Source organism: Nycticebus coucang, chromosome 4 (genome assembly GCF_027406575.1).
Source record: "Nycticebus coucang isolate mNycCou1 chromosome 4, mNycCou1.pri, whole genome shotgun sequence".
In the NCBI taxonomy this organism is placed as follows: Eukaryota; Metazoa; Chordata; class Mammalia; order Primates; family Lorisidae; genus Nycticebus; species Nycticebus coucang.
This window is the reverse complement of record NC_069783.1, coordinates 130846491-130873509: the sequence shown is the minus strand read 5'-3', so window position 1 is coordinate 130873509 and position 27019 is coordinate 130846491. Positions and strand designations below refer to the sequence as shown.

At 48.4% G+C, this 27019-nt stretch overlaps 2 protein-coding genes and 1 pseudogene across 6 annotated transcripts in view; all 3 read left to right on the top strand.

Moving 5' to 3' along the window:
- The window catches only part of LOC128583471 (uncharacterized protein KIAA1671-like), a 223303-nt gene extending 209927 nt beyond the window's left edge, over positions 1-13376 (top strand). Inside the window, 3 exon segments of the mRNA XM_053587666.1 lie at positions 10244-10324; positions 10326-11027; positions 11029-13376. Of these exon segments, the coding sequence (XP_053443641.1) occupies positions 10244-10324; positions 10326-11027; positions 11029-11532 (1287 nt within the window). The 3' untranslated portion in view covers positions 11533-13376.
- LOC128583474 (cationic amino acid transporter 4-like) lies at positions 156-25769 on the top strand. 5 transcript variants are annotated; one of them, XM_053587677.1, is made up of 6 exons: positions 156-293; positions 14651-14791; positions 22240-23261; positions 24305-24939; positions 25098-25206; positions 25298-25769. In XM_053587677.1, the coding sequence occupies exons 3-6, from the start codon at positions 22280-22282 to the stop codon at positions 25471-25473; spliced, it is 1902 nt and encodes a 633-aa protein (XP_053443652.1). In that variant the 5' UTR covers positions 156-293; positions 14651-14791; positions 22240-22279; the 3' UTR covers positions 25474-25769. The 5 variants fall into 5 exon arrangements, with proteins under 5 accessions (XP_053443652.1, XP_053443648.1, XP_053443650.1 ...); XM_053587673.1 differs by having other exon boundaries at positions 19364-23261; XM_053587675.1 differs by lacking the exon at positions 14651-14791 and having other exon boundaries at positions 167-293.
- Positions 163-6351, top strand: LOC128583495 (NADH dehydrogenase [ubiquinone] 1 alpha subcomplex assembly factor 4-like; annotated as a pseudogene).
- Positions 25770-27019: the final 1250 nt, after the last annotated feature.

The window sequence follows — 27019 nt, the reverse complement described above, 5'->3', positions numbered from 1 at the left end:
AGGTTGCAATATCCCAAACAACATATTAACAAGTTGAGTTAAAAATTAATGTTTAAGTAATGTACTTTGGTCAAAATTAAATCCAATTTATGTGAGAATTAGTCACTATTTTCTTTTCTTTTTTTCCTTCTTCTTTTCCTTTCCCTCACCCACTCCCTCCTTCTCTGTCTGGTCTCCCCTTCCCCCATGCCCCACTGTGTCATTGTCATCATGTCAAAGCTGAATACATAGGATTCATACTTTTCCACTCCTGTGATGCTTCACTAAGAATAAAGTGTTCCACCTCCATCCAGGTTAGTACAAATGCTGAAAAATCTCCATTTTTTGATGGCTGAATAATATCCCATGGTATATATATACCACAGCTTACCAATCCATTCCTGGGTTGAAGGACAATTAGGGTGTTTCCACATTTTAGCAATTGTAAATTGGGTTGCGATAAACAGCCTAGTACAAGTGTCTTTATAATAAAAGATTTTTTTTTTCCTGGATAGATGCCCAGTAATGGGATTGCAGGATCAAACGGGAGGTTTAGGTTGAGTTCTTTTAGGTTTTTCCATACTTCCTTCCAAAAAGGTTGTATTAGTTTGCAGTCCCACCAGCAGTGTAAAAGTGTTCCTTTCTTTCCACATCTGCGCCAGCATCTGCAGTTTTGAGATTTTGTGATATAGGCCATTCTCGCTGGGGTTAGATGATATCTCAGGGTGGTTTTAATTTGCATTTCTCTAATAATTAGGGATGATGAGCATTTTTTCATATGTTTGCAGGCCATTCATCTGTCGTCTTTGGAGAAGATTCTATTCATCTCTCTTCCCCATTGATGTATGGGATTGTTGGTTTTTTTCTTGTGGATTAATTGAAGTTCTGGTTCTGTATAGATCCTGGTTATTAAGCATTTGTCTGACTCAAAATATGCAAATATCCTTTCCTATTGGGTAGGTTGTCTATTTGCTTTGGTTGTTGTCTCCTTGGCTGTACAGAAGCTTTTCAGTTTAATTAAATCCCATTTGTTTATTGCTATTATTGCTATTGCCATGGCAGTCTTCCTCATAAAGTCTTTCCCCAGGCCGATATCTTCCAGTGTTTTTCCTATTCTTTCTTTGAGGATTTTTATTGTTTCATGCCTTAAATTTAAGTCCTTTATCCATCTTGAATCAATTTTTGTGGAGAAAGGTGTGGGTCCACTTTCAGTCTGTTACATGTGGATATCCAGTTCTCCCAGCACTATTTATTGAATAGGGAGTCTTTCCCCCAGTGGATGCTCATGTTTGGTTTATCGAAGATTAGCTGTGTGTAAGTTGTTCGTTTCATTTCCTGGTTTTCTATTCGATTCCAAATGTCTATGTCTCTGTTTTTATGCCAGTACCATGCTGTCTTGACCACTATGGCCTTGTAATACAGCCCAAAATCTGTTATGGTGACACCCCTGGCTTTGTTTTTATTACTAAGAACTGCCTTACCTATGCAGGTTTTTTTCTAGTTCCATACAAAACGCAGAATCATTTTTTCCAAGACTTGAAAGTAGGATGTTGGTATTTTAATAGGGATGGCATTGAACTGGTAAATTGCTCTGGGAAGTATAGACATTTTAACAATGTTGATTCTTCCCAGCCATGAGCATGGTGTGTTCTTCCATTTGTTAATGTCCTCTGCTATTTCCTTTCTTAGGGTTTCATAATTTTCTTTATAGAGATCCTTCACCTCTTTGGTTAGGTATATTCCTAAGTATTTCATTTTCTTTGGGGCTATGGTGAAGGGAGTTGAGTCCTTAACTTCTCATCTTGGCTGTTGTTGGTGTATAGAAAGGCAACTGACTTGTGGACACTTATTTTATAACCTGAGACATTACTGTATTTTTTGATGACTTCCAAGAGTCTTGTGGTTGAGTCTTTAGGGTTCTCTAAGATCATATCATCAGCAAAAAGTGAGAGTTTGACCTCCTCTGGTCCCATTTCGATGCCCTTTATTTTCTTGTTGTGTTTAATTGTATTGGCTAGAACTTCCAGGACTATGTTGAATAGTAATGGTGACAGAGGACAACCTTGTCTTGTTCCAGTTCTAAGAGGAAAAGCTTTCAGTTTTACTCCACTCAGTAAAATATTAGCTGTGGAGGGCGGTGCCTGTGGCTCAAGGAGTAGGGCGCCGGTCCCATATGCCGTAGGTGGTGGGTTCAAATCCAGCCCCGGCCAAAAACCACAAAAAAAAAAAAAAAAATATATATATATATATAGATATATATATTAGCTGTGGGTTTGTCATAGATAGCTTCAATCAGTTTCAGAAATGTGCCACCTATGCCTATACTCCTCAGTGTTCTAATTAGAAAAGGATGCTGGATTTTATCAAATGCTTTTTCTTCATCTATTGAGAGGATCATATAGTCTTTGGTTTTGCTTCTGTTGATATGGTGAATAATGTTTATAGACCTGCGTACATTAAACCAGCCTTGCATCCCTGGAATGAAGCCTACTTGATCATGATGTATGACTTTTTTGATGATAAGCTGTAATCTATTGGCTAAGATTTTGTTGAGAATTTTTGCATCTATATTCATTAGTGAAATTGGTCTGAAATTCTCCTTTTTAGTTGGGTCTTCTCCTGGTTTTGGTATCAGGGTGATGTTTGCTTCATAGAACATCTTGGGGAAGATTCCTTCCTCCTCAATTTTGTGGAATAATTTCTGCAGTACAAGAATAAGCTCTTCTTCAAAAGTTTGACAAAATTCTGGTATGAAACCATCCAGACCAGGACATTTTTTTTTTTTTTTTATTTTTTGTAGAGACAGAGTTTCACTTTATTGCCTTTGGTAGAGTTCCGTGGCGTCACACAGCTCACAGCAGCCTCCAACTCCTGGGCTTAGGCGATTCTCCTGCCTCAGCCTCCCGAGTAACTGGGACTACAGGCACCCGCCACAACACCCGGCTATTTTTTGGTTGCAGTTTGGCCGGGGCTGGGTTTGAACCCGCCACCCTCGGCATATGGGGCCGGCGCCCTACTCACTGAGCCACAGGCGCCGCCCCAGACCAGGCCTTTTTTTTTTTGTTGGAAGATTTTTTATTGTTTCTTTGGTCTCAGTGCTTGAAATTGGTCTGTTCAGGAGATCTATTTCATCTGGGCTAAGTCTAGGGAGAGGGTGTGATTCCAAATATTGATCCATTTCCTTCACATTGTCAAATTTCTTTTATGTCCCAAAATTTGACAATGTGAAGGAAATGGGTTTGAAACATTTTTAGTTGGAGTAGGGGGGCAACAGTGACAATCTCAATGAATTCCTTGTTTGTACTTTGTATGTCCCTAGTGAATACCATTTGATGTCCTAGTGACCCTTCCAAGTGGCCTGTAGAGTAGTGGGCATGAAGGTTGTCACTACGTGATCTGTCGTGATTTCTCTGAAGTGTATGTCAAGTTGTCCAGCGTTAGCTTGTTAGGACTTCAGGAAAATGGTCATTTTAGATTTTAGTGACTCCAAGTGAGAGGGATGGGAGAAAAATTGGAAATTTTTTTTTTTTTTTGAGACTGAGTTTCACTACGTCTCCCTCAGTAGAGTTCTGTGGCGTCACAGCTCACAGCAAGCTCAAACTCCTGGGCTTAAGCGATTCTCCTTACAAGTAGCTGGGACTACCACAACACCCAGCTATTTTTTTTTTTTTTTTTTTTTTTTTTGTCGAGACAGAGTCTCACTTTATGGCCCTCGGTAGAGTGCCGTGGCCTCACACAGCTCACAGTAACCTCCAACTCCTGGGCTTAAGCGATTCTCTTGCCTCAGCCTCCTGAGTAGCTGGGACTACAGGCGCCCGCCACAATGCCCGGCTATTTTTTTTTTGGTTGCAGTTTGGCCGGGGCCGGGTTTGAACCCGCCACCCTCGGTATATGGGGCCAGTGCCTTACCGACTGAGCCACAGGCACCGCCCCCAGCTATTTTTTGTTGCAGATGTCATTGTTGTTTAGCTGGCCCAGCTGGGTTCAAACCCGCCAGCCTCGGTGTATATGGCAGATGCCATAAACACTGTGCACGGGCACCAAGCCAAAAACTTGAAAATGTTAATTATTGACAAAATACACCAAATAGCAGGAGCCAGTTCACCAAAAAGAAAAAGCTTACTAAGCGGTTCTCAACCTGTGGGTTGCGACCCCTTTTTAACAATGAAAATACACTGCAGCATTAGGAAGATTGAGAACCACTGGGCCTTAAAGTCTGACATCCCATAATGGTGTGTTACATAATAGCTTTTATTGAAATATAGAATGTTGGGTGGCGCCTGTGGCTCAGTGAGTAAGGCACCGGCCCCATATACCGAGGAGGAGGGTTCAAACCCAGCCCTGGCTGAACTGCAACCAAAAAATAGCCGGGCATTGTGGCGGGCGCCTGTAGTCCCAGCTGCTCGGGAGGCTGAGGCAGGAGAATCACGGAAGCCCAAGAGCTGGAGGTCGCTGTGAGTCCTGTGACATCATGGCACTCTACTGAGAGCGGTAAAGTGAGACTCTGTCTCTACAGAAAAAAAAAAAAAAAAAACGAAATATAGAATGTTTTCCCTACAGTCATCTGCATTTTTATCAAAGATAATCAAAATAAAACTAATCTGTTTGGAAAATAAGTTTAGTTTCATTAAATATGGTCCAATTTTTTGCATGAGTACAATGAGAATCATGATTAATCATAAAGGTTTTTTTGTTTGTTTGTTCTTTGTTTTTTTTCGAGACAGTGTGTCACTCCGTGGCCCAGGCTAGAGTGCCGTGGTGTCCTGGGACCTACCACCATGCTCAGCTAATTTTTCTATGTTTAGTAGAGGAAGGGTCTCACTCTTGCTCAGATTGGTCTTGTCCTCCAGAGATCACCTGCCTTGGCCTCCCAGAGTGCTGGGATTACAGGCATGAGCCACCTCGCCCAGCAACATCTAGCTGTTTTGAAGTCTGCCTTGTTGTGAATAAAATAAGGACTCTCTGTTTTGACTTTTATTATACAAGCCCCTCAAGGCTAGGAAGCCAAACCCAGAGCTCACCATTAGACTTCACCTGCACTACCAATAGATTTGGGGAAATTCCTCTCTACTCCAGGTCCTTGGAATATCTGAGATTCCTGGACCTGCCAGGAAGTGGCAGTCCTTACGCACCTGTAAGGCCAGCAAGCAACTTTTTAAGCCAGTTTTTCCAAAGGAGCTATACAAACATCGGCTCTATCAAGTCAACCTTTGTTCCTTCAAGTTGTCTGTCCATATCTGAAAATATAAAATTCCTTCCTAGTGGAGCTTGGCCTGGGAAAAATAAAAATTAAAAGAAAAGAAATGAAAATATGGAATTCCGAGGCAGTGTTTTCCCACGTGCGGCGTGAACCTGTGGACATCATGTTGTGAGGAGATGGGGGGTTTCGTAGTTCACACGATGAAGAATTTCAACTTAGAGAACCGAGCTGAATGGGAGATCAGCAAGATGAAGCCCTCTCCCGTGCCCAAGCACCCTTCCACCAGGAGCCTCCTGCGGGAGCACATCAGCAGCCAGAAATTAAGAGAGATATTACTAGAAAAGATGACAAGCTGCTGCCACTCCTAAAAGCTGTGTATGTCGATTCCAAACATCCTGTGTCTTCCGTGCAGATAAAAGCCGCTGAAACACATCAAGTGCCAAAGGAGTTCAGATTGCCTATAGGCCATCACTTGGATATGAATATTAAGAACATTCCCATAGGCAAAATTTCCATTATAGAGGCATTGACACTTCTCAGTAATCATAAACTTTATCCAGAAATGTGGACTGCTGAGAAAATAGCACAAGAATACCATTTAGAACAGAAAGATGTAAATTCTCTCCTCAAATCTTTTGTTACTTTTGAAGTCAAAATCTTCCCTCCTGAAGACAAGAAAGCCATCCCTGAAAAATGAAGAAAATTAAGAAATTATTTTCCTGTGTGTACTCCCCATTCCCATGTCTTGTATGTTTCCTCATGTTTAACATACTATGTAAATTACAAAGTTATTAGTGCCCCCTACTTGTGAGAACATACTTAATATTTATTGAACTCTGCTGCTATTCAGGATTGATCATAGGATGTGCTTTGTTTTCTTTTGAGCCTTAATTTGGTTGAAGCACGGTTTATATGTGTATGGCAGCATGTCTAATCACATCTATGAATTTTTATAAATAAAACAATATGTTATTTTAGTCATAAAAAAAGAAAATATGGAATTTCGGTTACAGTCATAGCTGGCCGTGATGGCACACACTTGTAGTACTGGCTACTGAAGAGGCCAAGACAAGAAAATAGCTTATGCCCAGGAGTTCAGGGTTATAGCGAGCTATGACTGCACCACTGCACTCCAGCCTGGGTGATAGAGTGAGGCCCTGTTAGAAAGGGAAGAGAAAGGGAGGGGAGGGGAGAAGAGAGAAGTTGGAGGAGAGGGGGAGGGAAGGGGAGTAGAGGAAAGGAAGGGGCAAGGGAGGGAGGGGAAGAGAGCAGAGGGATGGGGAGATGAGGGGAGGGCAACGGAAGGAGAGAAGGGGGAGGGAAGGGGAAAAAAAGGCATGGGCCTCGTGCGGTAGGTCACGCCTATAATCTCAGCACTCTGGGAGGCCAAGGCAGGTGTATTGCCTGAGTTCAAGAGTTCCAGACCAGCCTGAGCAAGAGCCAGCTCCAATCTCTAAAAATAGCTGGGCACTGTAGCTGGTGCCTGTAGTCCCAGCTACTCAGGAGGCTGAGGCAAGAGAATCCCTTGAGCCCAAGAGTTTGAGGTTTGCTGTGAGCTGTGATGCCACGACACTCTATCCAGGGCAACTTAGTGAGAAAACAAGAACTCTTCCCTCCCCCATGCTCCCCCTCCCCTTAACAAAAATGTCCTTCATATATAGCTTTCCTTACCAAAAACATATCCTATTTCCTTGTATACTTTACATACAGAATTGTTTTCTCCTATTATCCTAACAGTTTTAATTACATATGTTAATTACAATTCTTTATTCTTCATAACTTTAATTTCTAGTAAAATAGAAAATTAAGGATAGGCAGTTATCAACCATTTTGTTTATTAATACCATTTCATAATTTCTGGAAACACATGCCTCTTTTTAGTACAAATTTTCTTTCCTGTTTTTTTTGAGAAAGAGTCTCACTTTGTTACTCTTGGTAGAGTACTGTGCTGTCATAGTTCACAACAACCTCAAGCTCTTCAGCTCAAGTGGTCCTCTGGCTTCAGCCTCCTACGTAGCTGGGACTATAGGGGCCCACCATAACACCTGTCTATTTTTATAGTCAGAGTCTCACTTTTGCTCAGGCTGGTCTTGAACTCCTGAGCTCAAGAAATCCACCTGCCTTGGCCTCTCAGAGTGCTATGATTTTTTTTTTTTTTTGAGACAGACTTTCATTCTGTTGCTCTGGATAGAATGCCATGGTAACCTCAAACTCCTGGGCTGAAGTAATTCACTTGGCTCATCCTCCAGAGTAGCTGGGACTACAGGTGCCACAACGCCGGGCTATTTTTTAGAGATGGGTCTCACTCTTGCTCAGGCCAGTCTTAAACTTGTGAGCTCAAGCAATCCACCTGCTTCAGCCTCCCCAGAGTGCTAGGATTACAGGTGTGAGCCACTGCGCCCAGCCCCCATCGTACAATTTTTCAATGTAGGACAAAACATGTTTCTTAATAGGCACAAATATTATTTATTTATTTATTTTAGTTTAATTTTTTGCAGTTTTTGGCCAGGGTCAGGCTGGAACTCACTACCCCCAGTATATGGGGTCAGCGCCCTTCTCCTTGAGCCACAGGCGCCAGCCCACAAATGTCTTTTGTTCTTCTGTAATAAGAAGCCAAAAGTAGATAAGCTCAAACTATGTTTGGCAATTAATGTTTCAGAATTATATGTTTTTGGAAATGATCTAGATATGCAATGACTATCCATCATTTTGTTTAACTTAACATAAAGTTAAGGATGATTTTGAGGCTCGGCACCTGTGGCTCAAGCGGCTAAGGCACCAGCCACATACACCTGAGCTGGCGGGTTCGAATCCGGCCCGGGCCTGCCAAACAATGACGGCTGCAACCAAAAAATAGTCATGTGTTGTGGCGGGAGCCTGTAGTTCCAGCTACTTGGGAGGCGGAGGCAGGAGAATCGCTTGAGCCCAGGAGTTAGAGGTTGCTGTGAGCTGTGATGCTACGGCACTCTACCCAGGGCGACAATTTGAGGCTCTGTCTCAAAAAAAATAATAATAATAAATAGAGATGATTTTGGAAATTATTTTTAAGCAGACATTTTATAAAACATAATCTTTTTTATTTTTTGAGACTGGGTCTCACTTTATCACCCTTAGCTCACAGCAACCTCAAACTCTGGGCTTAAGCGATTCTCTTGCCTCAACCTCCCAAGTAGCTGGGACTACAGGTGCCCACTACAACACCCAGCTATTTTTAGAGATGAGGTCTCGCTCTAGCTCAGGCTGGTCTCAAGCCTGTGAGCTCAAGCTATCCACCTGCCTCAGCCTCAGAAGTGCTGGGATTACAGGCATGAGCCACCACGCCCGGCCCTAAAACATAATCATTATTGAAAAAGTCATTTATAAATTTTTTCCCACTTTTATGAGTTTCCTTTGTTTAGCAACTATGTTTGATTGTGAAAACTTTATGAAACATTAGACAAAGTTAGTCATTATATTAAGTTATTCTTTTGCTGGCAGTTTTTGTAACATACATATTTGACAATTATCAAACATTATTGAAGTAAAGCAACTAAAAAAACATTCAGCTTTTTTCTTTCTTTTTGCGTCAGATGGGCAGATGTAGGGGTTGTTTTCATTAATTCTTCAGATACTTAAGGATTTTTTTGTTGTTGTTTGTTTTTAGATAGAGTCTCACTCTGTCACCCTGGGTAAAGCACCCTGGTATCATAACTCACGGCAACCTCACATTCTTGGGTTCAAGAGATCCTTTTACCTCCACCTTCCAAGTAGCTGGGACTATCACCACCATACCCAGCTAGTTTTTCTATTGGTAGAGATGGGGTCTATGGGGTCTCACTCTTGCTCAGCCTGGTCTGGAACTCCTGAGCTCAACCAATCCACCTGCCTCAGCCTCCAGATACTTAATTTTTAAAGATATGATAAGATTTACACTTATCGTATCTTTATGATATGGTGAGAAAGGATATAGTTTTTTTGTTTTTTTTTTGAGACAGAGTCTCAAGCTGTTGCCCTGGGTAGAGTTCTGTGACATCATTGCTCATAGCAACCTCCAACTCTTGGGCTCGAGTGATCCTGTTGCCTCAGTTTTTCTATTTGTAGTAGATTCGGGGTCTCACTTTTGTTCAGGCTGGTCTGGAACTCCTGAGCTCAAGTAATCTACCTACATCGGCCTCCCAGAGTGTTAGGATTACAGGCATGAGCTGCTGTGCCCAGCAAATAAAGGATATAGGTTTTTTTCCAAGAAGGGGTTGTTTGGGGGCATATTCGTTTGTTACCATCAGAGATCTAGAGCAGTTTTTAAGGTTTTTTTTTTCCCTAAGTGACATTTTTCATTAGGTTCTTTAATATGGAAAGACCTGGCTGATTCATTTTGATTACCAAGCCCTGGGAAGTGGGAGCTGAAGGTACAGTAAAGCAAACCTGGCTGCAAATTCCGGAGTAAACCTTTATTTTCTGTCTTTCAGCAGTTACATAAGTAAATGTTTATTTTCTGCCTGGAGATCAGGGTGAGGAGTGGTCTATAAATTTTACAGGGAAAGGGAAGTTAACATAGGCAGATGGGTGTTTAAAGGATATTTGGAGAAGCTGGGGGAATTTTAGGAGTAAAAGAAATTTGCTGAAGAGATAAGGCCAGATTTTGAGGTGGAGAAGTTTAAGCCAGCTGCCCAGAGATCCAAAAGATTTTCTGGGGTTTCAAAGGCAGGGACTTGGAGGTAAAAGGTAGCACAGTGTAGGAGGAGAATTTACAGAGGAATTTTAACTATTGTTCTTTAATCTTGCTGAGGGAGTCCCTAATGCTAGAGCTGGTACATAGTTTTGTGTCTTTTTTTTTTTGAGACTAGGTCTCACTCTTGCTCAGACTGGCCTGGAATTCCTGAACTCAATCAGACTGGCCTGGAATTCCTGAACTCAAGTGATCCTCCCACCTCCACCTCCCACAGTGCTAGGATTACAGTTGTGAGCGGCCATGCCTGGCCTGATAGGACAATTGTTTGGGGTGACAGCACTCTTCAAAAATACTTCTAGAGGACCCAGACTGCTGAACCTAGATACATTCTAACTGACCTACTTGCTTGTCAACAGCTCACCATGGCCAAACAGTTGCAGGCCCCAAGACTCAATGGGATCGACCACAATCCCTGGGTGGAATTTGTCAAACTGTCCCAGTGAACCTGGCGTTGTGAACTTGGGGCAGGGATTCCCTGACTTTGCACCCCCAAAATACGCTTTGGAAGCCTTTCCATGTGCTGTCAGTGGGGACTTCATGCTCAACCAGTACACCAAGGCATTTAGTTACCCACCACTGACAAAGATCCTGGCAAGTTTCTTTGGGAAGCTGCTGGGCCAGGAGGTGGACCCACACAAGAAGGTGCTGGTGACTGTGGGAGCCTATGGGGCCCTGTTCACATCCTTCCTGGCCCTGGTGGATGACGGCGATGAGGTCATCATCATCAAACCCTCTTTCGACTGTTATGAGCCCATGACATTGATGGCAGGGGGTCGCCCTGTGTTTGTGTCCCTGAAGCCGAGTCCCATCCAGGATGGGGAACTGGATTCCAGCAGCAACGGGAAGCTGGACCCCACGGAGCTGGCCAGCAAATTCAGCCCTCACACCAAAGCCCTGTCCCTCAACACACCCATTAACCCGCTGGGAAAGGTGTTATCCAGGGAGGAGCTGGAGCTGGTGGCCATCCTGTGCCAGCAGCATGGTGTGGTGTGCATCACTGATGAAGTCTACCAGTGGCTGGTTTATGACGGCCACAAGCACGTCAGCATTGCCAGCTTCCCTGGCATGTGGGAACGGACCTTGACCATCGGCAGTGCTGGCAAGACCTTTAGTGTCACTGGCTGGAAGGTGGGCTGGGTCCTGGGTCCTGGGTCCAGATAACATCATGAAGCACTTGCAGACCATACACCAAAACTCTATCTTCCACTGCCCCACGTAGGGCCAGGTTGCAGTAGCCTGGAGCTTTGAGCGGGAGCAGGCGCACTTCGGCCAACCCAATAGCTACATTGTGGAGCTCCCACAGGCCATGCTGCGCAGGCGTGACCACATGATCTGCAGCCTGCAGTCAGTGGGCCTGAAGCCCGTGATCCCCCAGGGCAGCTACTTCCTCATCACAGACATCTCAAACTTCAAGAGAAGGATGCCTGACTTGCCTGGCACGGCAGATAAGCCCTACGACAGCCACTTCGTCAAGTGGATGATCAAGAACAAGGGCTTGGAGTCCAAACCTGTGTCCATCTTCTACGGCGAGCCTCATCGGAAACTCTTTGAGCACTATATCTGCTTCTGTTTTGTGAAGGATGAATCTATGCTCCAGGTCATGGATGAGAAGCTGCAGAAGCGGAAGGCTGAACTCAAGCCCTGATGCCACCTCCTGGGCCCTGACCCTTCTAGTCCCTACACACTCTTGTCTCTTTCTAGGTCAGGGGAAGATGGTGCCAGGAGATTCCTTCTCTGTGACACAGAGTGTTCCCAGGGAAGAGCCCCCTCCTTGGACTTGGGGAAGTCAGGTGTCCCCTCCCCACAGTGCCTATACTCCTGTCCCCAAGGTGAGGAGACCTGACCTGACCTCTTCCTGCCCCTATGTGGGGTCAAGTCACAGTGCCTTGGGTTGCTTCTGGTCTTCCCAGTGTGGCTGGACTGACAGGGCAGAGTCCCTCAGTGTGCCCAGCCTCATGTTGCCAGCCCTGCATGCCCTAGCTAAGGCTCAGGCATAACCTCTGCCTGTCCTATCTGATCTTGACCTTGGGAAGTTGCTTTTAGTCTTGATTCCTCAAGCCACTCATTTCTACCCATAATAAAATTTTAAGTTACTTAAACATTAAAAAAAAAAAATACTTCTAGATACAAAAGTCCAAATCTTCAAAGGTATATGTAATTTTCATTGTGACTCAAAATCAATAAGCCTTTTATAGCTTAACAATGATACAGAAAGTACATCCAAAGAAGCTGGAAAGATGTATGTAGTCCCCTTGGAGATGTGAAATCTGTCCCAAGATAGCCTGAGAAAGTAACGGCTCTCATTGTTAACCAGGCAAGGAAGGTGGAGACAATTAAAGTCCCCTGGGAGCTGGCAAGTGACAAGAGAGACTGTGTGTCTCTGATTCCTACCCTATTTTCCCGAAAATGAGTGTGCTCCCAAAGATGTGCTAGGTCTTATTTTCAGGGGACGTCTTATCTTTCCTGTAAGTAGGTCTTATTTTCAGAGGATGTCTTATTTTCGGGGAAGCGGGGTAGCAGGTTGGCCAGTGGCACGATGCCGCAAGCCTGTCAACATGTGACCCCTGGCTAGCAGAGACCAAAAGGAATATTTTCAATGGTCACAAAACCAAGCTCTTGAGACCCAAAGCAAGCTGGAAGAAGAATCTTATGATTTTCCTCCTTAAACCACAAGAAAGACAGAGGCAAGGAAACCATGCACTATTACTGGGAGGCTGTGGATCACCAGCCAATGTGCGCCCAGAACCAAATTCACAAGTGCGATATTAAGTAATTCAAACTTTAAGCTGTTGGAACTTCCAGTTATTCCGAGCCTTGAGAGGAATGTGGCTGTGTAGCTTGAGTCACAATGTATGCATCACGACTTCTGCTTTTTCTTATAAATGATTAGAAATGACAGAGTGGTGCCCAAGATAAGATCCCCTCAGAACATTACTCTTATTAATGGAATGTTAAAGCAGTTTTCCTTGGAATGTAACAAATGTACAAATCAAATTGCTGTAACTTCTGGCCTTCTATGGAAACCATTGTAAACCTGCTAGAACTTTCCAAACTCCCACTTTGGATCACTATGCTATCTCTTTGGGGTCTATACGTATTTCTCAGGTGGTTACTTCAAACTTTGCACTTGAATACACTCTATATTTAATAATATTTTCTGAATCTCATTATTTAAAGTTGACAAAAAGATCATAATTCAAAGAAACAATTCCCCAGGAGAAAATACATGACAACTAAATACCTTAATTTTCCGGTTTCAGAAGTTTGTCGTGAATTTATTTATTTATTTATTATTATTATTATTTTTGTACAGACAGAGTCTCACTTTATGGTCCTCAGTAGAGTGCCGTGGCCTCACACAGCTCACAGCAACCTCCAACTCCTGGGCTTAAGTGATTCTCTTGACTCAGCCTCCCAAGTAGCTGGGACTACAGGCGCCCGCCACAACGCCCGGCTATTTTTTGGTTGCAGTTTGGCCGGGGCCGGGTTTGAACCCGCCACTCTCGGTATATGGGGCCGGCACCTTACCGACTGAGCCACAGGCGCCGCCTGTGAATTTAAAAACCAAAAATAAAAGAAGAGATTTCTTCTTTAAGTCAAAAAAAAAAGAAACAATTCTTACAAGTGCTTTTTTCCTACACATCCAAATTTGGAAAGAAAAGAATAAGGAAAACTTGACCCTCCTCTGTCATTGCAGACAGAAATCCAGGAGACCTAATTTTGGCAAGAATCCCTACCTTCTGGCTGAAGTGATGGTTCACGCCTGTAATCCTAGCCTTTTGACAGGCTGAAACAGGATCACCACTTGAGGCCAGGAGTTTGAGACCAGCCTGAGCAACAAAGCAAGACCCCATCTCTTTAAAAAAACAGAACACATTTTTCTTCTTAGTAAAGAATCACAGGAATGGAGAAGCAAAAGAATCCAGCGTACTCAATTCTAATATAAAGCCAGCAGATGATCTAATACATATTCACATAAGACAAAAACTCAAATCAATTCAAGGTAGGGGTGGAGGAATGAGGGAGCAGGGAGTTGGGAGGGGAATGGAGGGGTCATGGTGTTTGGCACATCTCTTGGTGGGGGAGATGCAAGGCAAACAAGCGTAACCTAATTCTTTGTACCCTCAATGACTCTGAAGCAATTAATTTAAAAAAAACAAACTGCAAACTGCAGATTTTGTACCCTGCAGATAATTCACAAGGACAGTTCAAATGACTGGAGTTTGAGTTATACTATCCCCCCTTCCCTGCATTCAGTGAGGTCAACTCTTCAGATCCCCATCCCTGCCTTGTTCTGGCAGAGCAGAAAAAGTGTGGTCTGGGTGTTAGAAAAGCCAAGCATCTAGCTGGGGCCTCTAGGGTGTGGTGTATGGAAACCCAGATGTGGGACTCTCTCCGGAAAGACCTGACCTAGTGGGTGCAAGAAACCAGGGTCAGCTTCTCACAGAAAGATTGATACGGGATGGAGACAGATGTGGCTGCCCTTGCCAGGGCTGGACAGCAAACAGAAGGAAGGCTTTGGAAGCCAATTCGGGGTGAAGTGTTATGGGGATATGTTTGGAAAGGTAATATGGGGCAACATGCTGGTGAGCTTTGAATGGTGAAGCTGGGTTGGCTTTGGCCCCAAGGACAATAACAGGCTGAGGGAAAAGAGGACAAGCTGCAGGAGACTTACAAAACTGGAGAAAAAGATAAAAAGATAGCAAGGAGGACCGACTCAGGAGAAAGGCAGGACTTCTTTTGTTTCTATCTGTCCCCACCAGCAGCACCAAATGCCCTCAGAAGCTGAGTAGGGCCTGGACTACCTGAAACGAACGCTCTGATTCAAGTGATCTCATTTGGATGCTAACGGAAAAGGGAACTCCAGGAGGCTCGAGGACAGGGGGACATCTGGGGATCATGGGGTATGTAGACTCTGATTAAGGGGTGTTGACCTGGGTCAGGCAATGGAGAGTGGGCCAGTTTGGGAGCAGTCACCCAACCTCAAAGTCTGTCCTTGGCTCACCAGGCTCCATCTCTCAGCACTCAGCCCTTCCTGCCCCTGGGGCTTCGTTCACATATCATAATACAGTCCAGTGGGTTTAGTTCATTCATACAGTTGTGCAACCATCCCGCCTATCAAATTTGAAAACATTTTATCACCTTCAAAAAAGACCCTATACCCTTGGGCGGCACCTGTGGCTCAGTGAGTAGGGCGCCGGTCCCATATGCCGGAGGTGGCGGGTTCAAACCCAGCCCCGGCCAAAAACCAAAAAAAAAAAAAAAAAAAGACCCTATACCCTTTAGCAGTAACTCCCCATTCTGCCCTCTCTCCATCCCCCAGAAACCACTAATATGTTCTCAGTTTCTATGGATTAGCCTATTCTGGACGTTTCACATAAATAAAATCATACACTGTGTGGGCTTCTGCCACTAACTTCTATTACTTAGCACAGTGTTTTTAAGATTCATCCATGTTGGGCTGGTGCAGTGGCTCAGCCTGTAACCTCAGCACTCAGGGAGGCTGAGGCGGGTGTATCACTTGAGCTCAGAAGTTCAGACCAGTCTGAACAAGAGTGAGACCCAGTCTCTAAAAATAGCTGGGCGTTGTGTCGGGCCCCTGTAGTCCCAGCTACTTGGGAGGCTGAGGCAAGGGGATCTCTCGAGCCCAAGAGTTTGAGGTTGCTGTGAGCTATGATGCAACAGCACTCTACTCAGGGAGACAGAGTGAGACTCTAAAACAATCTCAAAAAACAAAACAAAAAAAGATTCATATAGGTTGTATTACCACTTTATTCATTTTTATAGACAAATAATATTCCATTGTATGGCTAAATCACATTTATATATTCATCATCATCTGATAGACATTTATTTATTTATTTATTTATTTGTTTGTTTTTGAGACAGTCTCAAGCTCTTGCCCTGGGTAGAGTGCTATAGCGTCATAGCTGACAGCAACCTTCAGCTCTTGGGCTAAAACGATCCTCTTGCCTCAGTTTTTCTATTTTAGTAGAGACGGGGTCTCACTTTTGCTCAGGTTGGTCTCAAACTTGTGACCTCAAGCTAACCACCCACCTGGGCCTTCCAGAGTGCTAGGATTCCAGGCCTGAGCCAATAGCCAGCGTTCAGCCAACAGACATTTAGATTGTTTCCATTTCTGGCTATTATGAAAATTCACATATGTGAATGGCGCCTGTGGCTCAGTGGGTAGGGCGCTGGCCCCATATATCAAGGGTGGCGGTTTCAAACTAGCCCCAGCCAAACTGCAACAAAATAATAGCCAGATGTTGTGGCAGGTGCCTGTAGTCCCAGCTACTTGGGAGGCTGAGGCAAGAGAATTACCTAAGCCCAGGAGCTGGAGGTTGCTGTGAGCTGTAAGGCCACGGCACCCTACCGAGGGCGATAAAGTGAGACTCTCTCTCTAAAAAAGAAAAAAAGAAAATTCACATATGAGTTTTTGTGTGGATGCATGTTTCCATTCCTCTTGGGTATATCTACCTAGAAGCAGAATGGCTAGATCATATAGTAATTTAATGTTTTGCATTTTAAGGAACTGCCTGTTTTCCAAAATGGCTGCACAACGTTACATTCCCAGCAGCAATGGGGGGTTCCATTTACTCCACATCCTCTGCAATACTTGTTATTAATCGAGTTTTTATTTATTTATTTTTATTTTTATTTTTTTTATTTATTTATTTATTTTTTTTTTGTAGAGACAGAGTCTCACTGTACCGCCCTCACAGCAACCTCTAACTCTTGGGCTTATGCTATTCTCTTGCCTCAGCCTCCCGAGCAGCCGGGACTACAGGCGCCCCCCCCACAACACCCGGCCATTTTTTTGTTGCAGTTTGACCGGGGCTGGGTCGGAACCCGCCACCCTCGGCATATGGGGCCGGCGCCCTACTCACTGAGCCACAGGTGCTGCCCCTTATTTTTTTTTTTTTGATACAGAGTCTCTCTTTGTCACCCTGGGTAGAGTGCCGTAGCATCATAGCTCACGGCAACCTCCAACTCTTGGGCTCAAGGGATCCTCTTGCCTCAGCCTCCCGAGTAGTTAGGATTACAAGCACGTGCCACAACTCGCAGCTACTTTTAGAGATGGCGTCTCACTCTTGCTCAGGCTGGTCTCCAGCTTCTGAGCTCAAGTAATCTACCAGCCTTGGCCTCCCAGAGTGCTAGGATTACAGGTGTGAGCCACTGTACCTAGCTTATCTGACTTTTTTTTTTTTTTTTTTTTTTTTGAGACAGAGTCCCAAGCTGTTGCCCTGGGTAGAGTGCAGTGGTGTCATAGCTCACAGCAACCTCAAACCTTTGGGCTCAAGGGATCCTCTTGCCTTAGCCTTCTGAGTAGCTGGGACTATAGGCATGCGCCACCATGCCCGGCTAGTTTTTTCTATTTTAGTAGAGACAGGGTCTCACTCTTGCTCAGGCTGGTCTCTAATTCCTGAGTTTAAGCAATCTACCCGCCTTGGCCTCCCAGAGTGCTAGGATTACAGGCATGAGCCACCACACCCAGCCATAAGCCCACGAGTTTGAGATTGCAGTGAGCTATGACAACGTCACTCCACTCCAGCCCCACTTTGTTTTTTTTTTTTGTTTTTTTTTGTAGAGACAGAGTCTCACTTTATGGCCCTCTGTAGAGTGCCGTGGCATCACACAGCTCACAGCAACCTCCAACTCCTGGGCTTAAGCAATTCTCTTGCCTCAGCCTCCCGAGTAGCTGGGACTACAGGCGCCCGCCACAACACCCAGCTATTTTTTGGTTGCAGTTCAGCCGGGGCTGGGTTTGAACCCGCCACCCTCGGTATATGGGGCCGGTGCCTTACCGACTGAGCCACAGGCGCCGCCCTCTAGCCCCACTTTGTAATCTTAGCACTTTAGGAGGCCAAGACAGAAGGATTGCTTGAGCCTAGAAGTTGGAGGCTACAGTGAGCTATAATGATGCTACTATACTCTGGCCTGGGCAACAGAAAGAGATGTTAAAAAAAAAAAACATTTATGGGCGGCGCCTGTGGCTCAGCGAGTAGGGCGCCAGCCCCATATGCCGAGGGTGGCGGGTTCAAACCCAGCCCCGGCCAAACTGCAACCAAAAAATAGCCGGGCGTTGTGGCGGGCGCCTGTAGTCCCAGCTGCTCGGGAGGCTGAGGCAGGAGAATCGCGTAAGCCCAAGAGTTAGAGGTTGCTGTGAGCGGTGTGACGCCACGGCACTCTACCCGAGGGCGGTACAGTGAGACTCTGTCTCTACAAAAAAAAAAAAAAAATTCGTATTAAAAAAAAAAAAAAAAAAACATTTATCTGTGACTGAGGGAAGTTTATTTCTTCCTTTCCAATCTAGATTCCTTTTATTTTATTTTCTTGCCTAATTGCCCTGGCTAGAAATTCCAGTATGAAAGAAATATAAGTAGCAAGGGTGAACCTCCTTATATTGATCCTAACCTTAGGGAAAAGTTTTCAGTCTTTCCCCCACTTCGTATATCAGCTATGAGTTTTTCATACTTTGTCTTTATCAGGTTGAGAAAGTTGCCCCCCCCCCGCACCTTTTAAAAAAATTATTATTATGGAGTCCTGGTGTGGTGGCTCATGCCTGTAAACCTCACATTCCTGGGATAAATGCCACTTGGTCCTTTTTGTATTTTGCTGAATTTGATTTGCCAGTACACTCATCCCTCAGTATATATGGGAAATCAGTTCCAGAACCCCTGAGTATGCCAAAATCTGTACATTCTCAAGTCCCAAAGTCAACCCTGTGAAACCTGCTCATGGGAAAAGTCAGCCCTCCATATACATTGGACTCACATCCCGGAATACTATGATTTTTTTTTTTTTTTTGAGACAGAGCCTCAAGCTGTCGCCCTGGGTAAAGTGCCGTGGCATCACCGCTCACAGCAACCTCCAACTCCTGGGCTTAAGCAATTCTCTTGCCTCAGCCTCCCGAGTAGCTGGGGCTACAGGTCCCCACCATAACACCCGGCTATTTTTTGGTTGTAGTTGTCATTGTTGTTTGGCAGGCCCAGGCTGGATTCGAACCTGCCAGCTCCGGTGTACATGGCTGGTGCCCAAGCCGCTTGAACTATAGGCGCCTGCCAGATCTGTAGCTTTCTTTTCTTCTTTCTTATTTTTTTTTTTTTAAGACAGAGTCTTAGTCTGTCATCCTGGGTAGAGGGCTGCGGTGTCCTATCTCACAGCAACCTCCAACACTTGGGCTAAGTGATCCTCTTGCCACAGCCTCCAGGTAGCTGGGACTACAGGCATCCACCACCACACTCAGCTAGTTTTTCTAGTTTTAGCAGAGACGGGGCCTCACTCTTGCTCGGGCTGGTGTCAAACTTCTGAGCTCAAGCAATCCACCCAGCTCAGCCTCCCAGAGTGCTGGGATTGCAGGTGTGAGCCACCGCACCTGGCCTGTAGCTCTCTTTTGCATGTTGTGTTTGGTGTCAGGGTAATCCTGGCCTTCTAGAATGAATCGGAAAGTGTTCTCTTCTGTTTACTCTTAGTGCTTCATCTTTACTGTGTCTTCACGGGCTTGCTCTGCGTGACTGCCTGGCTCAGTGAGATCCCGGCACTCAGCCCAGCCACATCCCCGGAAATGTGCAATTTATTTCATCAGCTACACTTGGCCTTGCATGTCCAGGATATGTTGTGGCCCATGTCAGGGACTGTGGTGAGAGCTCTTCTGTGGGATTGATAAAAATTCAATATACCATACGGTAAATTTGCCAACCGTAAGGCCTTGGGGGAACTTCCATTACAAAACTATCCAAGCCTTATGCTCTGAAATGCACTTTTATAGGCTTTCTTGATGACTTTTTTTTCTTTCTTTTTTTGTAGAGACAGAGTCTCACTTTATGGCCCTCAGTAGAGTGCCATGGCATCACACAGCTCACAGCAACCTCCAACTCTTGGGCTTAAGCGATTCTCCTGCCTCAGCCTCCAGAGTAGCTGGGACTACAGGCGCCTACCACAACACCCAGCTATTTTTTGGTTGCAGTTCACCCGGGGCCGGGTTTGAACATGCCGCCCTCGGTTTATGGGGCCAGCACCCTACCGACTGAGCCACAGGCGCCGCCCATTTCTTGATGACTTTTCAGGACAAGGGATATGAGCTTAGTCATGCTTAGGTGACATGGGGGCAGGTAAGGAGATGTCATCCCCAAAGGAAGTGAGAGGCCATCTGAGAAGCTCCTCAAGGTGCCATCAGCCAAGGGACCAAGGTGGCTGCCAAGGCAGAGTGTTCTCCATGGGACCACCTTGTCTGGGAGTCCACCGTCCTGTCATCAGCCCACCAAGCCAGGCTGGCTGCAGGTGCCCTGAGATGCAGCACCATGAACCACACACAGACCTGACGACCCAGCCCTGTAAAGTTCTGGAGGAAGCACATGTCTGCTTGGGCCTGGCTACATTGTTACTCTCTTACTATGACTAAATTAACACCCTACCACAGAATGTTCTTGGTTTTAAAGAAATGAGAATGCTCGGGAGGCTGAGGCAGGAGAATCACCTAAGCCCAGGAGTTGGAGGTTGCTGTGAGCTGTGTGATGCCACGGCACTCTACTGAGGGCTATAAAGTGAAACTCTGTCTCCACAAAAAAAAAAGAAATGAGAAGAGCAGAAAGACCCTTCAGCCCCAGGAATAAAAGAGTCCCCATCAGTGTGTGTGGGCGGGGATGTGGAGGCTGCCTGTGATGTGAGGACTGGCATGGGGGCACAGCACATGGTGGCTGTCACGGATAACCACAAACACGGAGTTGCTATTGGGGTCCCCCAGGAGTCTCTGAGCCTGCAGCGGGAGCTACCATGGGAGTCTTAGAGGGTCTAGGGCAGTGTTTTTCAACCTATTTTATATCATGGCACACTTGAACCTATAGCTAAAGCTTCTAGGCACACTTAAATTACGTTGATCAAAAAAGAACATACTTACTGTGCTTTGAATGTCTTTTGAAAATAATTTAATTAGAGCGGCGCCTGTGGCTCAAAAGGGTAGGTGGTGGTGAGTTCAAACCCAGCCCTAAAAAAACTGCAAAAAAAGAAAGAAAGAAAGAAAAAGAAAATAATTTAATTAATGATCTTTAATAATTTTCACACAGACACCAGGTTGAAAATCACTGCTCTGGAGCTCCTCCCTGGAGGGTGCAGGTTGTGTCCAGGAGGCTGCTTGCCTACTTGCAGGACAGGGGAGCTGAAGGCTCAGAGCAGCCAGTGTGAGTTCTGCCAGTTCAAAAAGCACTGTCAAAGGCTGCTCAGTCCTGCCCTTGTCGTGAAGATGGCTGACCGCCACCCACTGTGGGAGAGACTCAGGCATTGCCCAGGGCCACTCATCTCCCTGTGCCTGAAGCCACAGCCCTCATGCCACCCTGCGTTGGGGGGCCTGGATGGTGCCCGCCCCCCGTGGAGTACACGTGTTGGGGGAGGGGTCTGGTGCAGTAGAAAGAGGGTTGGCTCTGTACCCCCAGACCCCCATACACCTCAACCTCACCCCGGTGACCCGAGCTAGTCACTAACTGGTGTCTTGAGCTTCCTCATCAGTGAATGGGTCACAGTGATATGACTTCCCTAGAGCTCTGTGAGCTCCGGTTGTAACATGCTGGGGGCAGGGGGGGCTCTCTGGGTGTGTCGGGAGGGTGGTGCTGCGAGCCAGATGGGGCGCCTGAGGGTGGGGGCGGGCCGTGTGCGCAGGCGGCGCTGGCGGGAGGGACCGGCACAGCGCTCAGATCTGCGACAGCGGCGGCGACAGCAGGTGGGTCGCAGCGGGTCCCACGGAGACGAGCTGGGACCAGTGTCTGGGGCCAGGGGAGGGACAGAACTGGCTCCTGCAGTAGCTGGGTGTGGAGCGCGGCGAGGTGCGTGGGGTCCCAGCTTCAGGGCCCAGGGTGCCCCTTCATTCCAGCCGCCCCCCCCCACACACGCACACCTCGATCCGAGGCCAGCATGGTGGTGGGGGGTGGGGGATATGAATGGGAGACCACCGATAACTGATACCAGGTGGCCGCACGGGCCACGCCCGCCGGAGCCCAGACCTGTTCCGGGTCCTACCAGCCTGGCCCAACTCCAGGAAGCTTCCGATTTCACATTGTTCTTGGATCCCAGACCACTGAGCGACACCCAGCTGCTCCCTAGGGCTGCACCCTCCCCACTCTCAGGGCCACTCAGGCAACCCCGTGGGGCTCCTCTGGGCACCCTTTGCTCTCTGGGGGCAGACAGGACTTCCAGACATCCCTGACCCCCTTCCTAACCCAACAGTGGGCCCACAGTGTGGGTGTCCAGGTCCTTAGGGTGGGGACAGAGAGAGGACTGGTGGTGGACAGTCCAGGAGAGATTGAGGGCTGCCCAGGACGCTGCTGGGCAGCCTGTCATTCCCCTCTGGCCCCAGCAGGTACAGGTAGCTGGCTTGGTGCTCCTCTCAGCTGCCTGCCATGGTTCGCGGGCTGCCCGGTGCTGCTGGCCTGGCACGCTTCTTCCACAAGCTGAACAGGTTGAAGCCGCTGGAGGAGTCCAGCATGGAGACGTCACTGAGGCGCTGCCTGTCCACGCTGGACCTGACCCTGCTGGGTGTTGGTGGCATGGTGGGATCAGGCCTCTACGTGCTCACAGGTGCCGTGGCCAAAGACATTGCTGGCCCTGCCGTGATCTTATCCTATTGTGTGGCCGCTGTGGCCTCCCTCCTGGCAGCCCTTTGCTATGCAGAATTTGGGGCACGCGTGCCCCGCACAGGCTCTGCCTACCTGTTCACCTACGTGTCCATGGGAGAGCTGTGGGCCTTCCTCATCGGCTGGAACATTCTCCTTGAATATGTTATTGGTGGCGCTGCTGTGGCCCGAGCCTGGAGTGGCTACCTGGATTCCATCTTCAACCACAGAATCCGCAACTTCACTGTCACCCACGTGGGATCCTGGCAGGTGCCCCTGATGGGCCACTACCCGGACTTCCTGGCTGCCGGAATCCTCCTTCTGGCCTCTGCTTTTGTCTCCTGTGGAGCTCGGGTCTCCTCCTGGCTCAACCATACCTTCTCAGCCATCAACCTGCTCACCATCCTCTTCATCATCATCCTGGGCTTCATCCTGGCTGAGCCCCACAACTGGAGTGCAGAAGAGGGGGGCTTTGCACCCTTTGGCTTCTCAGGCATCATGGCTGGCACTGCCTCCTGCTTCTATGCCTTTGTGGGCTTCGATGTTATCACTGCCTCCAGTGAGGAGGCCCGGAATCCGAGGCGGGCTGTGCCTGTGGCCATTGCCACTGCACTTGGCCTGGCGGCGGGCGCCTACATTCTCGTCTCCACCGTACTGACCCTCATGGTGCCCTGGCACAGTCTGGAGCCCGACTCCGCACTTGCGGACGCCTTCCACCGACGGGGCTACAGCTGGGCTGGCTATATTGTGGCAGCAGGCTCCATCTGCGGTAAGGGCCCTTTCTGGGAAGGGTGGCAAAGAATAGAACCTTCCAGGGAACACACTATCATCTGTGCCTTGATTTTTCCAGTTGCACAATGGGCCCAGGAAAGTGCTAATTATTAGAAACTCTCCACCCAGGCTTATTGGAAGGGACTTCCAAAAAAACTGTATGTCGACTGCTAGTTTTGGTCATGGGTTTCCTGAGAAGAGGGACTCAGTTCTCATCAGATTCCCCATAGGGGGGCAACCCCTGTTGCTCAGTGGGTAGGGCACTGGCCCCATATACCAAGGGCAATGGGTTCAAATTCGGTCCCGGCCAAACTGCAACAAAAAAATAGCCAGGCGTCTACTTGGGAGGCTGAGGCAAGAGAATTGCCTAAGCCCAAGAGCTGGAGGTTGCTGTGAGCTGTGATGCCACAGTACTCTACCCAGGGCGACAAAGTGAGACTGTCTCTAAAAAAAGAAAAAAAGCTGGGCATTGTGGCAGGTGCCTGTAGTCCCAGCTACTTGGGAGGCTGAGGCAAGAGAATCGCCTAAGCCCAGGAGCTGGAGGTTGCTGTGAGCTGTCTGACACCATGGCACTCTCCTGAGGGCAATAAACTGAGACTGTATCTGCAAAAAAAAAATTCTCCGGGCAGTGCCTGTGGCTCAGTGAGTAGGGCACCGGCCCCATATACCGAGAGTGGTGGGTTCAAACCCAGCCCTGGCCAAACTGCAACAAAAAAATAGCTGGGCATTGTGGTGGGCGCCTGTAGTCCCAACTGCTCGGGAGGCTGAGGCAAGAGAATCACATAAGCCCAAGAGCTGGAAGTTGCTGTGAGCCGTGTGATGCCACGGCAGTAAAGTGAGACTCTGTCTCTACAAAAAAAAAAAAAAAAATTCTCCAAAAGGCCTGTGATCTAAACTGGAGTGTCCCATTCCTGTGGCAAGGGGATGACAATACAGTACCCCCACACTGATGTCCACACAAACTCACAAAGAGCCACCCATGCTCTGGCCCCAGCAGAGGCCTGTCCACCATGCTGACCACTGCCCTACCCTCTTCTACAGCCATGAACACTGTCCTGCTCAGCAGCCTCTTCTCCCTGCCTCGCATCGTCTATGCCATGGCTGTCGACGGGCTCTTCTTCCAGGTGTTTGCCTACGTGCAACCCCGGACACAGGTGCCTGTAATGGGCATCCTGGTGTTCGGGATCCTCATGGCCCTCCTGGCACTGCTGATGGACCTCGAGGCGCTGGTCCAGTTCCTGTCTATTGGCACACTACTGGCCTACACCTTTGTGGCTGCCAGCATAATTGTGCTGCGCTTCCAGAAGGCTTCTCCATCCAGCTCCCCATGCCCGGCCAGCCCTGGCCCCCTGTCCAAGGAGCACAGCTCTGTCTCAGACCACATGCAGCTGGTGGGTGCAGAGCAGGCGTCAATCCCTGAGCCTGGACAGCTGCGACCTGCCCTGAGGCGCTACCTGGGTTTCCTGAGTGGGTACAGCCCTGGGAGGGTTGTCACTTGGGCACTCTGCTTCCTGATGGCTTCAGCCATCACCCTGGGCTGTGTGCTGATTTTTGGGGACTCGGGCCTCCCACAGTGGGGTTACATCCTGCTGCTGCTGCTCAGCAGTGCTGTGTTTCTGCTCAGCCTCCTCATCCTGGGGGCTCTCCAGCAACAGCCCCGGCAGGACACGTTTCAGGTACATCCCCCAAAACAGCAGGCTCCCCTCTCCCTTCCTCCTCTGTTCACCAGGGAATGAACCAGGGCTCACAGGGCTGGGGAGGCTGGAACAGCCATGCCCCACCCTTTGGGCATGGTCTCTTCTGCAGCCCAGCTAGTCCCACTCTGTCCCCTCAGATCCCCCTGGTGCCCCTGCTCCCGGCACTCAGCATCCTCCTCAACGTCTGCCTCATGCTGAAGCTCAGCTACCTGACCTGGGTGCGGTTCACAATCTGGCTGCTAATGGGTGAGTGGGGCCAGCTGGGCTCTGAGTGGGCTGGGAGGGGGCCAGGGAGGGCTGGGACCTGCCCTCAGGCTCATCCCCTCACACCCTGCAGGACTCGCTGTGTATTTCGGCTACGGCATCTGGCACAGCAAGGAGAACCAGCGGGAGCCCCCAGAGCTGACCATCACCCGCTATGTGGTGTTCCCCAGTGGCAGCCTGGAGGAGACCGTGCAGGCCGTGCAACCCTCCAGCCAGGCGCCACCCCCTGCACCCAGCCACACGGAGTAGCCGGCCACCCTCACCTGCCCTGCTCTCCCCCACCTCCTCAGGAGCCCCCTCTGTCCAGGGCAGCTTGGGTTTACCTGCTCAGTCTGGGGTCCCTAGGACCTTAGGACTTAGCCTAAGCACTGAGCTTCAGGTTTCCAGGAGGGAGCCTTGGCCAGCACTGGTGCACTGGCCTCTTAGCCCAGTGCCTTCCTGCTCCTGACCGACTCCAGCTCCCTGGAAGGTGAGGTGGGGCTAGTGGGGAGGCCCACAGGCCCAGGGATCCATAATAATAATGGCTCAGCCAGCCATATGGTCTGCTGCCGTGTCCACTGTGGTATTCTTTGCGGCAATGAGGTCTCATCTGCCCCCAGGAACTTGTCCCCAAGTGGGATTGACCACAGTCTACACATCAAGACACTAAGGCTCTGCAAAGGGGAGGTGCCAGCCCTGGGACCCACCTGGGTCCAAGTGACCCCCCACCTCAGGCCAGTGCTCCCTGCCCGGGTCCCTGCCTAACCCTACAAACACCAGGTAGGGAGAAGGAGGGACTGTGACAGGAGAGGTCGCCCCTGCCACCTGTCCTCCCCCGGGGGATGATTCAGGGAGCAGATCTTGGGCCCCAAGGAGGCTGTGTCAAAATGGCAGTGGGGTTCCAGGTTCTCCTTGGTTTTCCTGGATTCCCAAAGAGGGTGGCAGATGCTTGAGGCCTGCCCAGGGACACAGATGCACCCCAGTACACAGGCACACCGCACACAGCCATGCCCATCCCCACACAGCCTGCACAGACCACCCTAGGGGTGCTGCCATGCGGAGTGAGGCGGCAGCTATTTCTAGGTTCATGCCCAGGCCTCAGCTCTCAGGCTGTCTCTCTCTACCCTCTCTTCAAGGGCTCTGAGATGAAGGCTCCATGTGGTACACAGGATGCTCAGCTGTGTAGGGCCACACGAGTGCCTGCTCCAGGCCATGTGGTGGCTCTAGGGCCTCATCCTGGAGGATGGAGGGCCAGGAAAGCCCTAGGCCAACCCTGCCCCACCCCCACTAGTCTCCCCCTGGCTGCACCCCGTCCACCACAGATGCCCCCCCTCCCGTTCCTTCCTGTAAGGACGACACAGGACACTGCTGGCCTTGCCAGCTTTACTCAACTTGTCCAGCCATGACATCAGCTTTCTCCAGGCCCCAAGGACAACCAGGTCCATGGCACCCATTGTGGACAACCAGGCCTCATAGGGCTTTGCTGAATCTCTGGTGCCAGGTGATTCCCAACCCTGAGCCTCCCCAGCAGGTACCCATGATTGAAAGCAGCCTCTCCCCTCGGAGGGTGAGCGACCCTGCCCCACTCTGGGACCAAGACAGGGCCTGGGTCCTGCCACCTCTCCTGCCTCCCCATACTGGGGAAACTTCTCTTATCAGGCAGGATTCAGGGCCCCGGGAGGATTCCAGGGGTAAAACCTGGGGCCAGGCTGCTGTGGGTCCTTTTTAGGCACATTCCTTCCAGTCATCCCATGTTGCCTGCAGTCAGGGTCAGGACCTCTTTGTGCAGCTGCCCAGACAGGTTCCTAGGTGTGAC